A 17,101-nucleotide genomic window follows, 5' to 3' on the forward strand; every position below is an offset into this window, starting at 1 on the left:
CATGTGCATCCCAAATGGCACCCTTCTCACCATTATAGTGCACTATTTTTTAACATAGCCCAATAGACCCTGGTCAAAAGTAGTGCACTATATAAGGAATAGGGTGCCATTTGGGACGCAGACCTGTGCACTAGAACATTCATCACTGCCTGAGCTGGGGAGGAGAATCAAAACACTAACCACAACTCTGTTTCCTTATAAAACACTAAAAGAAGAAATGGAGCACAAAACATTCTCACAGTATCTCACGGAGGACCCATAATGGAGCACAGAACTCTCTTACTATCTCTCACAAAGGGATACATAGCCTAAAACCCTTACTCAAGCAAATATGACCTAAAACACTGGCCACAAAATGTCTTACTATGTTTCTAAGAGGAGTCGAAATACATTACAGAACGCTCACACGCACACAAGTCCAAAATAAGTGCTCCTAACAGGCAAGAGGAAGGTCGACCCAAGAGAGGTGACATTCTGAGGGCACGGTGAGAGCCAGAGAGAGGGGGAGCGAGAGGGAGAGCGAGATCACTAATTACCACAGACCAATTACCAACCCAATGAAGGGACCCAGAGAGGAACGCAGCTGGAGTGGGACACACAATACCCCACACACAGGTCTGTGTGTGTGTGCGCACGTGCTCGATCTTCTAAACCAGACAAAAACAGCTTTTTTTACATCGTTGATACAAATAAAGGTTATTTCTCCTCATCCCGAATGTGTTAAAGTCAGTCCCTTACTCTTGAAAATGTCTGCTAACTTTTCAAAAACTGCTTTGCCCTTTTTGGAGTAAGTCAGCGATAAAAATGCATATTTGAGAAGCGAATCTTCTTCTCTACAATTTGAGGGCATCATTCAGTTATGCAGCTAATGAATCCACAGTATTGATTAGAATGCCTCACAGCCTTGACTGAGATGCATTAAGTGTCAAGCACACATTAGTTTTAGGAAGAGAACTGCGAACCATAATTGACTTATTCAATTACTCTGACACTATTTGACCTAGTGGGCTTATTGCTTCATTCAAAATCAAAGATTCATTTTCGGGGCACTTTTATGAATGTCGTCCACAGAGTTTTGCTGAATTTAGACAAACAAAGGCGGCATGATGGCCCTGTATTTACTTTGCTAGGGTTGCCCTTTTAGCCAATGGTTCCTTTGGAAATATATACCCACGATGTATTTTTTTTAATTTCAATGTGACTTCCTGGTTTAGATAAAGGCTGAATGAAGAAATGATAAGAAATGCCAGGAGCAAAATAGTTGTTTTATTCTTATTGTACTTACATCAAAGGAGTTTTGATGTACTGATTCTTCATAATTTAGTTTGGCATTCTCACCAACACCTTTTGCAATATCTTTTGAGCAGAAAAACGTACTTTTTAAACATAAAAATAAGAAATGGATAAAGAGAAAATGCATAAATAATATTTTTTTTAAATACAATGGCTTTACTTTAGATAGTTATTGAAGATTGACAGTATTTAATTGGTCTATCTTCAATAACGGTCAATCTCTGGTTTGAAAAATCATAAACCCTCACCTCCCAAAGACAGTGTTATGTGAATTTAAGAGCTCACAAAGGAATATTGAAAGGAATACTGTGTCTGCATCAAACATCAATCCCAATCCTGTGTACAGTACCCTTTCTCAGTCCCCTTAACTCAATGCCGTGAATCAGATCAGTGGAGACATGTTACATGCACTCTATTCCATAACTATGAGCATTTTTTCAGAGTGGAATTCGATCCCAAGAGTATTCCTCACCACTTATAGCTGGTTCTAAATGTCACTCCTCTGGTCCACTCCATTATGATGACCAGTGTTTACAGGCAGGCTACCTGAATCAACAGCTGTTGTGACATGACAGTCCTCCAATAGGAAGTGCCACTGCCAGCATGTCAATTTCTCAAGTCTTGTAACTGGATAGTGAGAGACTACAGAGAGAGTGCAAGAGAGAGTGCGGGGCAGTGACATCCACGGGGTAGTCTTAAAATCCCTATTTTTAGTTTATTTTCTCCAGTGCAGCTTTATCTATTTCCGACAGATGTTGTTTCTGTCGAACTGTTAAACTACATGTGCTGATTTGCAGTCTGTTTCCTCTGTTTTATTGATTTGGCCTATCTGGTCTGTCTTAATGGCTTTAGCACAGGAAAGACTCCCAAATGTCTGCAAAGCTTAATTGATTACAAATAATATCAATTCAATTATTTCTCAATCCCCTCCCTTTGAGTATTCACTTCATTTTCTCCCCCTATTTTTTGTTTTATTTAGAATTTCATTTTTTTAATCATTTTTTAAATGTTTTACAATAATTTTTTATACGTAATAGGCCTACTTCTTGATAGCTTGAATATCAATGGCCAATAGCCATTATCAACATATCAAAACATAGGCATAATTAAAATATACATTTAAAGGGACAATCTGCCGTTGCTACATCCATTTTTGGATTTATACATTAACGATATGTAGGCCTACCCATTTATTCTTGAATAATATAACTTATAAATGCCTCATGAGCTTAGGTCAACTGTTGTACCCCATCATAACCCAAAATGTAAGCTTATTTTACATTGTTTGTAAACAAAGTAAATATAAACAAACACTATATAGCCTCGAAACATGATTAAAACTGTAATTCTGATATCATGGCTGGTCAGTCCTTGCATCCATAGCGCTGTTTATACATTTGAGTGGTTACATTTCTCCAGCCCCATCCCTCAACTTTTTACAGAAACAGGGGCGTGGCAAATTTGTTATTGTTTCAACTGGAGAATCCCCCTTTTGACGAATAAAGACATTAGGAAAGAAAAAACTCGACATAGTCATAGACCATTCTATATCTATATGCACGCTTGCCTAATCAATCCACAAATATTCTACTGTGTTAAGAACAGGTCGGCGACACAGAATGTGTAGGTCTAAGTTCAACTCTTCTTCCAAAATGTCTACTCGCGTGTGATTTTGTATAATAATGTCGGTTGTCTAGCAGTAGGAATGTGCTGTAAAATGCCAGAATGATAAATAAACATTAGCAAACATTTGCTGTAAGGGGAGAAATTGAGTGATGAACAGTTGCAAGTGAGAGTGGCATTGCACCAGTGGGCTGGATTCTATTAAATCAGTCACAGCTGTTTATTCAATCTTTGTTTACAAATTATTTCCTGCACACACATACTTTCATTATAAAAACTAAAGTCATGCTTGAGAGGGAATCTACCTGCAATAGGAGTAGAGTAGGCTAGTCATAGTCTTTATAGTAGCCTAGGGCCAGGCTACACAAAGCCAATCGTTTTTTATATTCCACACAAGCACATAGTGCCTATTAGAAATAGGCGGGAAACGATTCAGTGCGCGGGGCTCCCCTTCAACACCCGATTTGTTGTCAGTGAAATATCAAAATATGACACAACAGACAGAATAAATACTATTGTCACGAGGTAAGTGTTGAAATTAAATTACAGTGGTGGAAAAATAACCCAATTTTCATACTTGAGTAAAAGTAAAGATACGTTACAAGAAAATGACTTAAGTGAAAGTCACCCAGTAAAATTCTACTTGAGTAAAAGTCTAAAAGTATTTGGTTTTAAATGTACTTAAGTATCAAAAGTAAAAGTATAAATCATAATGTCTTATATTAAGCAAACCAGACAACACAAAAAAAAAATTACGGATAGCCAGGGGAACAGTTTAAAGCATTTGTGTTTAGTGAGTCCGCCAGATCAGAGGCAGTAGGGATGACCAGGAATGTTCTCTTGATAAGTGTGTGAATTGGACCATTTTCCTGTCCTACTAAGCATTCAAAATGTAACGAGTACTTTTGGGTGTCAGGGACAATGTATGGAGTAAAAAGTACATTATTGTCTTTAGGAATGTAGTGTAGTAAATGTAAAAGTTGTCAAAAATATAAATAGTAAAGTACAGATACCCCCAAAAACGACTTAAGTAGTACTTAAAAGTATTTTTACTTAAGTACTTTACACCACTGTTGAATCGTAATAATGGCTGTAGTATATACATGATTGTATTCTAATCAGGTTTTCAAAAGGTTAGCTAGAAGCATAGGTTTAGATTCAGTCACCAAAAATAATGTGCATTTCGTCTTCATGAGGCCGTCTTTATGTGCTCACTCATTTTGATGCAATGCTACCTACACATGTTCTTGAACCTAACTTGAGTGCAGGCGATTGAGCCAACAACAACAACATTGTTGAGATTTGCTTGATGTTTTTAATTTTGTTTTTGAAGCATTCAATTAGGCTACAATTGCCTCTGTACATTTCTTACAGTTATATAGCCAAGGATAGCCTACTTTTTCAGCCAGTTGCAAGCACATGAAACACTCAGAATCAGGTGGAATACTATGACCATGTTAGTTAGTATGCTGCAGGGCCATGCAGACCTTTCAGGGGGCAGGTGCAAGAAAAAAAAAGGCACCTACCCCCATATCTGGAAATTCCTAACATACCAAATGCCTCTGTAGCGAACATTTGTAACTTTTTTATGCAGATGCCTATTTATTTCTGCAACAACACTCATCATCACAAATTGTAAGCAGGCTATACAGTGTCTCCTAAAGACGTGATTGACATCGGGAAAAGAGGGTGGGCTATCAGCTGATTGGGATTTACCTCTTTGTCTTTCTGCCTCTCTACTGCGCAGACCAGACGGAATATTGATGATTTAGGTTAAATGCTGTACTGTTGATATTTTAAACTAGGTAGCTAGCTACACACACTCTGACCATATCTCTGACGCCATGTACTGTATGTTTGCATACCAGGCATGGGCATGGTGGGAGGGATTACAAATAGCACATTTTCACAATGATTATTGAACCACTAGTTTCCTCCTCCAGGCCAGTATACCTGGAAAATGTACCTGTATTTTCAGAGATGCATAGCTTTCAGGAAGAAACACCACTAGTCCTTGTATGTGGCTGCAGTAATAGCTAGTCAATACCTTTCTCGGGAGGCTTTCTTAAAGTCCACCTCCCTACAAATCATACCTGAGATATTGTGCATTGTGAGTTTGATCGAATGTAGGCCAGTTTTCCTCATGTTGTTACTGTCTTCTCCTCTCCAGGGGAGCTGTACATCGGTGGCGTGGGGAAGAGCATGTACAACAGTCTGCCCAAGCTGATCGCGTCCCGGGACGGGTACCAGGGCTGCCTGGCCTCGGTGGACCTCAACGGGAGACTGCCAGACCTGATCGCAGATGCCCTCCACAGGGTGGGCCAGGTGGAGCGAGGCTGCGACGGTGAGTTGGTGCTCACACACACACATGCACATATTGTACATGCACGAGGATGCACGCAAGCTGACACACATATACACAAACCACACACATGCACATACATGCACACAGACACACACACAGGCACGCACACACATGCCCACAAACACACATTATGCCTATGTATGCACACACACAAGTGTGAACGCATGCACAAACACATGCAATATATACACACCACACACACTTGGTGTTCACCAGGGGCAGACTGGGACAAGAATCCGGCCCTGGCATTTTATCCACACCAGCCCACATCACTGCGATCCGCCAACTCGCATTTGTTTGCCTCCCTGTTGTGCTGTCTATCTATCTCAGCATCTTCTCTGCTGTCACTCTGTGTCGTCTAGTTATATGTCTGTCTCTGCATTATACGTTATAAAAGCCTAGCTAATGACTTAGGCTATATTGCAAATTAGTGCTTGGTATATCAGTTCCCCCGAATCAACACCTACCCTACGTGTTAATTACTATTACAGGGCTGCAGACTAACATGTTCCCCTGGTATCACTGGTGAAACTAACTTCTGCAGTTGGTGGCACCAGTGACATCATTTGGTCGGACCCAAGAGAGTAATCACATGTAATCACCTTATAAAGTCATTTGTAGTGCTTTATTAAAAACAGTAATAAATAGACTACTTGAGGTATTCAAGAAATATGCTGTTCCATCTAACACGTCCAAGCAATGATGCATGATTCAATATATTATTTTTTATGTGCAACCTAATCCAGTGATTGTCATGAATTTTGGGTTGACAATTAGACGATAGTTGCTCAATTTTACTGTCTAAATAGGACTCCAGGATTTCCAGATCATTTTTTTTATTTTTTCAATAGAGCTGAATTACATTCGTCTTTATGTACACTAAATAATATAATAGGCTAATTAATTTGGAGTTCAACACCCGAGGACGTGGAAACTTAAAACATATTTAACTAGATCGCTAACTCTAAATATAATACCTGCTGCTATCAGCCATGTAGTCATGATTCCAACAGCAAATTGAATGTCCTAATAAAACTTGCAGTTGTAGGGTACTACCCATGAAACCTATAGGCCTATGCCCTCTCAACAGCATATGCGCAAAGCCAAAATCAATATCTTGGTTGTAAAATAGTTGCTATTGAGCTGAATATTAAGTTGAGAATTATACATTATACCTACAGAAAGCTGAGACCATCCTCTCTTTAACAGGGACAAGGGGATAAAGCTTTCAAAGCTGTGTTTTTCCCGCAATTGCATTTTGAAATGTTATAATGATCAGACTGCATTTTTCTCTCAAGCGCATGGGTGGAGAGGAGAGTGGCTCACTCATCACAGCAGCAGGCCCTAGCGATATAAACACTTTCATTACAGGAATCATGAGGATAATGCACTTTACTGTTTTATCAAATCATGGTTTTAGCTGACCAAAAAACTGGACATTTTGAGTGAGGTGACCTTTCTACATTTATAGGTACCCTTTCCGATTTTTACGATCCATGATCTTGGCTGTCTAATTAATGACAGAGTTGGAGCAGGTCTCTTTGCTGGTGCCGCATTTTACTTTGAATATGAGTTTGCTTGACCTCAGCTCAGTCTTTCAGAAAACAGGGCTGGCCCATCTTGGTAGGGGGGGCCGGCCGTTGCCCACTAATCAGCCAAATGCTCATTATAGATTAGTATAACAAAGAAATTGCACAAAAACAGGCCCATGGGCTGCCTTTTTCATATATCATTTTTTATGTAAAAAATATGCAGTACCAGTCAAAAGTTTGGACAAACCTACTCATTCAAGGGTTTTTCTTAATTTTTACTGTTTTCAATATTAGAAAATAATAGTGAAGACATCAAAACTATGAAATAACACATATGGAATCAAGTAGTAACCAAAAAAGTGTTAAACAAATCAAAATATATTTTACATGTTAGATTCTTCAAAGTAGCCACCCTTTGTATTGATGACAGCTTTGCACACTCTTGTCATTCTCTCAACCAGCTTCACCTGGAATGCTTTTCCAACAGTCTTGAAGGAGTTCCCACATATGCTGAGCACTTGTTGGCTGCATTTCCTTCACTCTGCGTTCCAACTCATCCCAAACCATCTCATTTGGGTTGAGGTCGGGTGATTGTGGAGGCCAGGTCATCTGATGCAGCACTCCATCACTCTCCTTCTTGGTCAAATAGCCCTTACACAGCCTGGAGGTGTGTTGGGTCATTGTCCTGTGGAAAAACAAATGATAGTCCCACTAAACACAAACCAGATGGGATGGTGAATCGCTGCAGAATGCAGTGGTAGCCATGCCGTTTAAGTGTGCCTTGAATTCTAAATAAATCACTGACAGTGTCACCAGCAAAGCACCCTCACACCTCCTCCTCCATGCTTCACGGTGGGAACCACACATGCAGAGATAATCCCTTCACCTACTCTGCATCTCACAAAGACACGGCAGTTGGAACCAATAATCTCAAATTTGGACTCATCAGACCAAAGGACAGATTTCCACCGGTCTAATGTCCATTGCTCATGTTTCTTGTCCCAAACAAGTCTCTTCTTATTATTGGTGTCCTTTAGTAGTGGTTTCTTTGCAGCAATTCGACCATGAAGGCTTGATTCATGCAGTCTCCTCTGAACAGTTGACGTTGAGATGTGACTGTTACTTGAACTCTGTGAAGCATTTATTTGGGCTGCAATTTCTGAGGTTGGTAACTCTAATAAACCTACTTTCCTGTGGCGGTCCTCATGAGATCCAGTTTCATCATAGCGCTTGATGGTTTTGTGACTGCACTTGAAGATACTTTCAAAGTTCTTGAAATGTTCCGCATTGACTGACCTTCATGTCTTAAAGTAATGATGGACTGTCCTTTCTCTTTGCTTATTTGAGCTGTTCTTGCCATAATATGGATTGGTATTTTACCAAATAAGGCTATCTTCTGTCTACCACCCCTACCTTGTCACAACACAACTGAGAGAATGCCAAGATTGTGTGAAGATATCATCAAGGAAAAGGGTGGCGACTTTGAAGAATCTCAAATACAAAATATATTTTTTATATGTTTTACACTTTTTTGGTTACTATATGTTCCATATGTGTTATTTCGTAGTTTTGATGTCTTCACTATTATTCTACAATGTAGAAAATAGTAAAAAATAAAGAAAAACCCTTGAATGAGTAGGTATGTCCAAACTTTTGACTGGTACTATATATATTTGTGTGTGTGTCAATTTCAACCAGCACACCCAACCAAAATATTGCCCAGCCCATCTGGCATTTGCCAGAATTGCCGGATGGCCAATCCACCCCTGACAATCACCTAGACTAATTTAGCAGACTTTACCACCCAATTTGAAGCTATTTTCTCCTCCCAGTCTCATCATACACAGGTGATTCTGAAGTTTGACACCTGCAGTAACTCATAGGTCCTTCTTCGTCTGTAATAGCCAGATATATAATTAGACTCCACCCTCAGACTCGGTGCTCGACGCATTTTTTTAGTCCCAGCTCTTTTCCACTCTATTGCACCATAAAACCTACAGAAGGTATCTCTGCCTCTAATGTTATTGTCAGCCACCGTGTAGCGCTCACTGTGCAGTTTACAAGGACCACAGAGAGTAACTGTGGTAGTACTAGTTTCAAGCAGGGCTGCTTTTTAAGGCATTAGGTTTCTTGGAGGTGAAACTATGAGAAATCAAGGAGCCTAGCATTGGGATTTTGAGATCCACCATATATTTCTTAAATTGTTGCAGTTAAAAAAGCCTGACTATTCATCGTTGTTTGTGTATATTTTATTATCCTTTTTAATATGGAACTTTGCATTGTACTGTGAAACTGCTTGAGGTGTTAAAATCCCGTTTGAAAACCTGCATTTTTAGCTTGTTCTTTAATTAATGAGGCCTTTGTGTTTTATTTGCTTTGATTCAAGTATTTTATTGCTTTGTGTTTTTTCTTGTTTTTCTTGCTTTAAGTGTGTGGCTAAATAAAGTTTGATTTTACATTGGATCTTTAATTGATGACATGACAAGAATCATGTGCACTGGGGGATAAGAATGAGGACAATGGACAAGGTGATAAGAGCTACAGTATTAGCATGAGTAAAGATCCATGTCCTTCCATGGCTCACTGGTCAAACTCTGTTTTTAATCATGACTTCTCAATACTGAACTTCTACTTGTTATCATTAGAACTTCTGACACACATTTACACACTTGGAAAAAGGCAATTTTACGTAGTGCCAAAAATCCTCAATCCTGCATTTGGAAGGGGCTCAGCTTTTTGGGCTGGACGGACGTCACCGGTGTTGTGGTGTCTCTGGCGGCTAGTTAATTGTGTTTGTGACACCTGCAGGCTGTGGCGGCAGTAGCATTCACACTGTCTGATTTCCCAGAGGTCTCGCTGCCGCTCCGATTCTAAACGCAAACGCTGCCACCTCTGCCTGCCAGCCTGGCTTATTACCTGCCTACAGTTATACGGCGTAATTGCTTCCGTTTTTAAAGAGATCTAAAACTGCATTAGGCTATCACATATACTCCCTTAAAATCTCAAACGGCAGGTTGTAAGAGGTAACAATAAGTTTCATAGCATCAACTACTCTTTTCATGGAACTGTTTCCCCATAGCCTGACAACGAAAACCAATAGAGCGTTTCAATTCAATAGAAGCCAATACAAATGGCTATTGATAGTGTTGCCTAGTGGCAGATGTGATTGTGCTTTAGCCAAGTCTCGCTTTCATGTCCGTTGTCATGTCCGTTGTCATGTCTGTTGACATGTCAAACATAAAGGGCTGTAGCATGACAACAAGACAACAAAGGACATTGAGTTGGCAAAAGCATGCGCAGCTCTGCAACCGGACTATTTGTAATGCACACTCCAACAGTAGCCAGACCCTCTGTTCAATATGTCAGGCCAAGGCCGGTCCTCCAGATCAGCTCAGTGGAGCTGGTGGATCAAGAGTTGGGACCAGAGTTTAGTGGTCAAAGGCTGACCTCTATGGCTGCATCCCCAGACATCCAGCAGGGTCAATGGGGCAACTTGTTCTCCTGTAGCTGCCTGACTCAGCTAATCCCTCCCTACAGCAGCGAGAGCAGAGAGCTGCAGCCTATGGCTTAACGACTGTTCACTCTGTGTTCTTCACTATGCTGAGTTGCTGACTCACATCTGGGATTTGGGAGGAAGACCGAGGAAGGTGAGAGAGAGGATAGGGAAGGCAGGGGGGGAGTGAGAGAGAGGGAGGGAGGGAGTCAGAGGGTGGGTGGAGGGAGGGTATACCCAGATGTCTCATTCTCTCCCAAGCTGTTAGTTCCAGATACAGGTGTCATATTGTTACGCAGGGTTGAGATGTGTGTTAGGGCAGGTTACACAGTAAGGCTGTTAGCGCCCTAGCAGCTAGCATGCTGCTCATTCTTCCAACTCCTTTAATAAAACACAGCTACAGATTTAACAGACGGGGGGGTTCATGCCTCGCTCCAAAATAAATTTAAATACGTTTACAACTGCTCACACTGAAACACAAGGCATTTTAATGACATGTTTACAACTCTACTGCTCACACTGAAACACAAGGCATTTCAATGACATGTTTACAACTCTACTGCTCACACTGAAACACAAGGCATTTTAATGACATGTTTACAACTCTACTGCTCACACTGAAACACAAGGCATTTTAATGACATGTTTACAACTCTACTGCTCACACTGAAACACAAGGCATTTTAATGACATGTTTACAACTCTACTGCTCACACTGAAACACAAGGCATTTTAATGACATGTTTACAACTCTACTGCTCACACTGAAACACAAGGCATTTTAATGACATGTTTACAACTCTACTGCTCACACTGAAACACAAGGCATTTCAATGACATGTTTACAACTCTACTGCTCCCAACTCTATAGACTCTAAACTCAAGTGTAAACTATATGCACTGGTTGATGTAGCAGCTGATTGATAGCGGAGGGAAGTGTAACTCTGTGATAATATTGTGATTGACTTCAGTAATAATTACAGCAATATGTTTAATTAGAGCCTCTGGGATTCTTGTATTAAGCGCTGATTGATGGAGTAATCACTGCAGTGGGCAATTAAAACATGAACTGATAAAATGGAGACATCTCATTTGAAGTGTCCATTTTGGAATAACGTTGAGGAAATGGCTGGCGCTCTCATGATTTTGACAGTTTTTTTTGGTTAATTGGGCTGCTCTTAAAATGTGTAAATAGTAACATGTTTTGTTTATCTCTTGAAACAAGTATGGCATTGAAGTACATCCTTGCAAGTGCACAAGTCAGTTTATAATAAGCAACGTTTTACATAGCTTCCTTACATCTTTTTTATCTTAAATCACTTATTTTTAAAGCACCGACCATTTGAACAAAAATGTACAAATAGACCTTTATTATAAGGCAGACTATGGGACGTGCCGTTATTTGCCTGTTCGTGGCCCGCCTGTTAGCTTGAATGATTCTTGCCATTCTCCTTCGACCTCTCATCATCAAACTGTTTTCGCCCACAGGACTGCCGCTGCCTGGATGTTTTTTGTTTGTCGCCCCATTCACTGTAAACCCTAAACCCCTGGCACCATTCACTGTAAACCCTAAACCCCTACCACGCTCAAAGTCACTTAGGTCACTCGTTTTGACCATTCTAATGTTCAATCGAACAGTAACTGAATGCCTGTCTACCTGCTTTATATAGCAATCCATGGCCACGTGACTCACTGTGTGTAGGAGCCAACCATTTTGGTGAACGGTGTGGTGTACCTAATAAACTGGTGCATTTCTATGTTTTGTAGTAAAAAAGAGAGGAAGATAAGTGTTTCCAATTACATCATCGGTGTGCATCATTTGATTTTAACATGTTCTAAGTAGGCATTGCCTACTAATTGTCTACTACTGTAATTGGTTGATGATATCATTGGAAACACTAATTTGCCTTTATATTATTTTATAGAAAACATACAAACGCCCCATTTTCACATATGTTGATGTTGGGGTGATGCTGGAGATGACGAATGTGAAGTTGACCATTTTTACAATTTCCCTTTAAAGGCGAAAACATGGAAGGTCTACCACCTACATGACAATTAGCCACCTGTGGTTTTCTTTTGGTCATTGCTAATCTAAAGCATTAGCAGGTATTAATGGGTCTAATAACCAAATCACAGTTGCTTTGAATACCAACCGGCTAACATTTAATTCACGTATCACTCTAACGTGCTCGGAATTCCACTGACAAATTACAATAGTGGCTTTTTTATAATTGGAGAATTGTCATTGTTGAATCCCCCTTTTACATCCATTCAACCCAAACCCCCCCTTATTTCATATTCAAGTTGACAAGTATGCCTCCCAGTTTCATGACTGCCTGCAATCAAGGTTTTCACCCAGAATAAATGTCAAATACAACCTTATCACTTTTTAACCACCAGCCTCGATGAAATCAGTACCAACCAAATGACCTGTGCTATGGATATGATTACAGTTATTGCCCTATATTCCCATATTGACATAAAAAGGGCTTTATGTATTGAATGTGTTCCCCCTGAGCATCCTTAGAACCTAAAGTGGGATTACTGTTTGCTCCCTTAGGTGCCGGCGCACATCGGCAAAAAAAGAAAGCAGTAGGGCTGTGTATATTGACAACTTAATAGCCTTAGGATTCCTGATTTTAAAGTTATTTCCCAAATGTCCTTACATACATTGGCATAACAAGCATATGTGTGCGTGTTGTATATTGACCCTGTGTTCCAATCTGTCCCTCCAGGACCTAGCACCACCTGTACGGAGGACTCCTGCTACAATCAGGGCGTGTGTCTCCAGCAGTGGGAGGGCTTCTCCTGCGACTGCACCATGACGTCCTATGGAGGCTCCTTCTGTAGCGACCGTGAGTACACAACCCCGTCTGTCGCCGACGTCACCGTGCTGGGTTGTGTGTATGTATGTGGTGTGAAGGTTGTGTTGTGTAGGGCTTTCGGTGGATCGTGTTGGCTTGGTTGCGTAGATGTAGGTGACTTTCAAAGGTGTTTATATGTAGTGTTTGGTTTTGTAGTCTATTTTAGGTCTAATGTTTGCTAACTCTTTAGCGCTTCCCTAGTGGGCACATGGAGAGATTTACTCTTGTTTGTACGAGAGAGAGTTGACATTCTATCCATGTCCCCTACAGGCTAAATTAATCTACAACCGGGACAGAGGGACAAGGTCCAAGGTTAATAGAGCAGTGGGCCTACTGCTTTGTTAGCTTGTTAAGAAGTTAAGCTCAGATCCATAATCAATTGACCTCCCTCTCCCTTCAAACCCCCTTTGAACATTCCCTCGTAACTTGCCTATGACACGTTTGAGGGCAGAACAATGTGCCTAGCTGAGGGAGTTGTGTGTTGTTTGTGTAGTCAACGTTCGTTAGAGAGACTATGATTGGCTATGACAGTCAGGCGCTGATTAGGACCAGGCTGTGGCAGTGGGTTCACTCCAGGAAGAGAGAGAAAAGGGGGACGAGGCAGAGAAGGAGAGGAGGACGATAACGTCTGCCTGTGAACGACAGCCACGCTGAGATAAACAGAGATCCCATCCCTAGCTCCTTGAAAGATAAGAGGGTGAGAGAGGGGAGGAGGGGGGGAGAGGCACGCTGATGCCTTTGCTCTCCTTGCTCAGCTCTGAGACCATTGGGGTATTAGTAAGTTTAATATCCTGATTTCTTTAAAGATTGGAGAGATAGGCGTGTGTGGCGCTGAGCCAGCATGAGGCCTCACACTACTTGCTCGATACGCCCAGAACCGGCCAAGGAGGCTAGTGAGTGTATGTGTGTGTGTTTGTGTGTATGTGTGTGTGTGTAGACAGAGAGATGAGAGAGTGATCCCTCCAGCAGCCAGCCCTACTGTAGGTCTCTTCACATTTACAAGCAACCAAAATATCTCCCAGAGATCAAGCTCGTTCTATAGCAATGGCTACCACATGACGTAGCACGCAGTAAAACATTGTTTCAAGTCTATTCGCCAACCCCCTAACCAAGAGAATATCGACGTTGACATTAGCTTGTCTAATCGTATCCTCTAAAGTGCAGAGCTGAGACGGGCAAGGCACTGACTGAGAAGTGAGTACTAACACTGAGGGAGTCATTTAGTTCTGATTAAACCAGTTGTATGGACTGAATGTCAAATGGAAGACTTCCATCGATCACTTGTTTCCAACTGACACAGAACACAGTCACTAGACCACTAGACCTAGCTAATAACCTCCTTGCCGCTTTGTTTTCCGACCATTGCTTTTGCTGTGAAGGAACATTCAAAAACAAATGAAGTACAATACTTATTTTCCAAGGGCAAGGGCTTTTTTTCTTCATCCAATTTGATTTTAAGACGTTGTATAAGTTATGTCTGGCTCAACTGACTGATGGAAGGTCATTTTCAGGAATGCTCAGACGCATTCGTTAAACTGAGAGTATTATTGGCTGCTGGATAGGTCTCCCCTCTCCCCTCACTTTCTATAAGGTTGAATATTTGCATGTTCTGCTGGGTATCACTGTTGTATTCCTGTCTGTGTTTCTTCCGTAGCCCTACAATTAGCGTCTCTTCATTCTAAAAAGCCGAAGAGTCTTCCTTTACTGCCATCTTTGAGAAGAGGCAAATTAACCTTACTTTCCCTTGAACGTACCCGTTCTCAATGATGTTCAAGTGCCTGCTCTATCACGTTATTCTTACAGCACAGAACTCTCTCCAACCTTGTTACGATGTTTTGAAGACTTCTATCCTTCAGCTATCTTGGCTTATATAACATTGTTTTGAAGACTGAATGTGTCACTTTTCAAGGAATTTTCCTTCAAGCGTCTGCACCAATACAAGGTAGGAGTGTGTACGGGTCGTGCCACTGACGTTCTCCAACTCTTTGTGCCTATACATACCATTGTGAATTCCAAAACAGTAATGGTTTAGAAGTGTATAGTAACTGCATTGAAGACATGTTTGGTTTACAATGGACTCTTAATAGGGCATGCTTCTTCTCCCGGATTTGCTTTATAATCCATATCTCATTGTTGTATGTGTCCACAAATAACTGGCTAGCCATTGGTTTGAAAATAAAAACTTTTTCACCGATAACATGTATTACGCTTTTCAAAGACTTAAATGTTGAACATTTGAATAGCTTTTAGGGCATCTAAGGTTGATGATTACTTTAAACACACATGACATTCACCCAGGCATCCTCACCAGTGCCATCTGAAGTTACTTTAGGTGATTTTAAAGCTGGACACCTGCAGTTACTCCTTTGCTCAAACGGAGCTAGTGTATGTTTAGTATTCTACGGTGTGTGTGTGTGTTTAGTATCCTGCAGAGTATGTGTGTGTGTGTGGTCCCTGGTGGTGCATTTTTGGTGCATAAAGGGCCGGTCTGGGGCGTACTCTGCTGCAGCTGTGCAGGTGGCCTCTCTGTATCCATCCCATTCAACTGAGAGAACGGACGTGTCTGATCTGAAAGCAGCTAGGTTGAAATGTACCTGATAATAAAATGCATCTCACAAGCACCGCTACACACGTGACTGAGCTTTGATCACATGCACACCATCAGTCAAAGACTAGCAATTATGCTATCTAACCGTTCCACACAGTTGCATACTGAGGCATACAGGCACACGCACGCATGCGCACACACACACACACACACACACACACACACACACACACACACACACACACACACACACATCGACCCCCACTGCTCCCCTTTCCACCCACCCACCCACATCCCCTTATCAGCCCTAAAAAGAGGGATGAAAATCAATTGAATTTCCCTCAAAGAAGAATAAAGAATTAGAATAGGAAAGGCAGGCCATTTTCACTGCAGCCGGAGTCTTAAATTAACATAATGATTCTCCCTGGCCCGCTCCCCCTGCTCTTTGTGGCTGTCCAGACCCTCTTGTTGGCTGTAAAGAGGAGCGAGGCCTGAACTGTGGGAGCCAGTGTGTGTGTGTGTGTGTGATTGAGTGTGTGTGTGGCTGTGTGTGTGACTGTGTGTGTGTGTGTGTGTGTGTGTGTAAGACCCCCACCCGGCGCGCTCTATCACTTCAGCCAGATGGCTGCAGAGGAGATGAGCCTCGCTCAATTTGAAAGGGGTGGGCAAGACCCCCTCCCACCCCCTACACCCACACTGGTTGGTAGAGAGGCAGATGCACAGCGAGATAATATTCATTTGTTTCCGACTCCTTACTTTGGGCAGGAGAGGCTTCTTTTCTAAATGATCTTCAAATTTCAAGAGTGCACTCAATTATAATCCTACGCTAGCCTGGATGTCAAAAAGCATTTGTTGCTCCACTCACTGTTTATGAATATATATGAGGCATATGAATGTTTACTGCAAAACTGCCGGGAGAGACTGCTGTTGTAAGCTATTTACCACACGATATTTGACAGTGATGGTTATAATTTTAGGATTTAGGATTTTTATTAGGATCCCCATTAGCCGGTGCCAATTAGCCAGTGCCAATAGTCTTCCTGGGGTCCGATGATGATATTTCCCACAAACTCCTATAAATGCCACGGAAACACACCGCCTGGACAAAAATAACACATATAGACCTTTTCAGGGTTGAATATATTCCTGGTATTTTACAAACATTTCATCCCAAGAATAAATCCCTTTTCTCTTACCCGCCAAGCTGGGAAGTGTCATTCAAAAGCATTATAAAGCATAGAAATATGTCTGGATTTGATTGGAGCTTTGATCAGCGTGAAAATTCAAACCTGATGCTACCGGAGCCTGATGAGCCATAGATGAAATACATGTTATGGGCCCTACATGAATGACTATTGATTGTGCCATTATCCAATACAT

At 41.3% G+C, this 17,101-nt stretch overlaps 1 protein-coding gene across 7 annotated transcripts in view; it reads left to right on the forward strand.

The window, feature by feature from the left end:
* nrxn2b (neurexin 2b) overlaps positions 1-17,101 on the forward strand; it is a 937,590-nt gene that overhangs the window by 556,709 nt on the left and 363,780 nt on the right. For all 7 annotated transcript variants that reach the window (XM_045701329.2, XM_082965087.1, XM_082965083.1 and 4 more), the window contains 2 exons: positions 5,087-5,260; positions 13,045-13,164. In XM_045701329.2, the coding sequence (XP_045557285.1) occupies positions 5,087-5,260; positions 13,045-13,164 (294 nt within the window). The remainder of the gene's footprint in view (positions 1-5,086; positions 5,261-13,044; positions 13,165-17,101) is intronic.

This window comes from Salmo salar, chromosome 18, assembly GCF_965601325.2.
Source record: "Salmo salar chromosome 18, fSalSal1, whole genome shotgun sequence".
Classification (NCBI taxonomy): domain Eukaryota; kingdom Metazoa; phylum Chordata; class Actinopteri; order Salmoniformes; family Salmonidae; genus Salmo; species Salmo salar.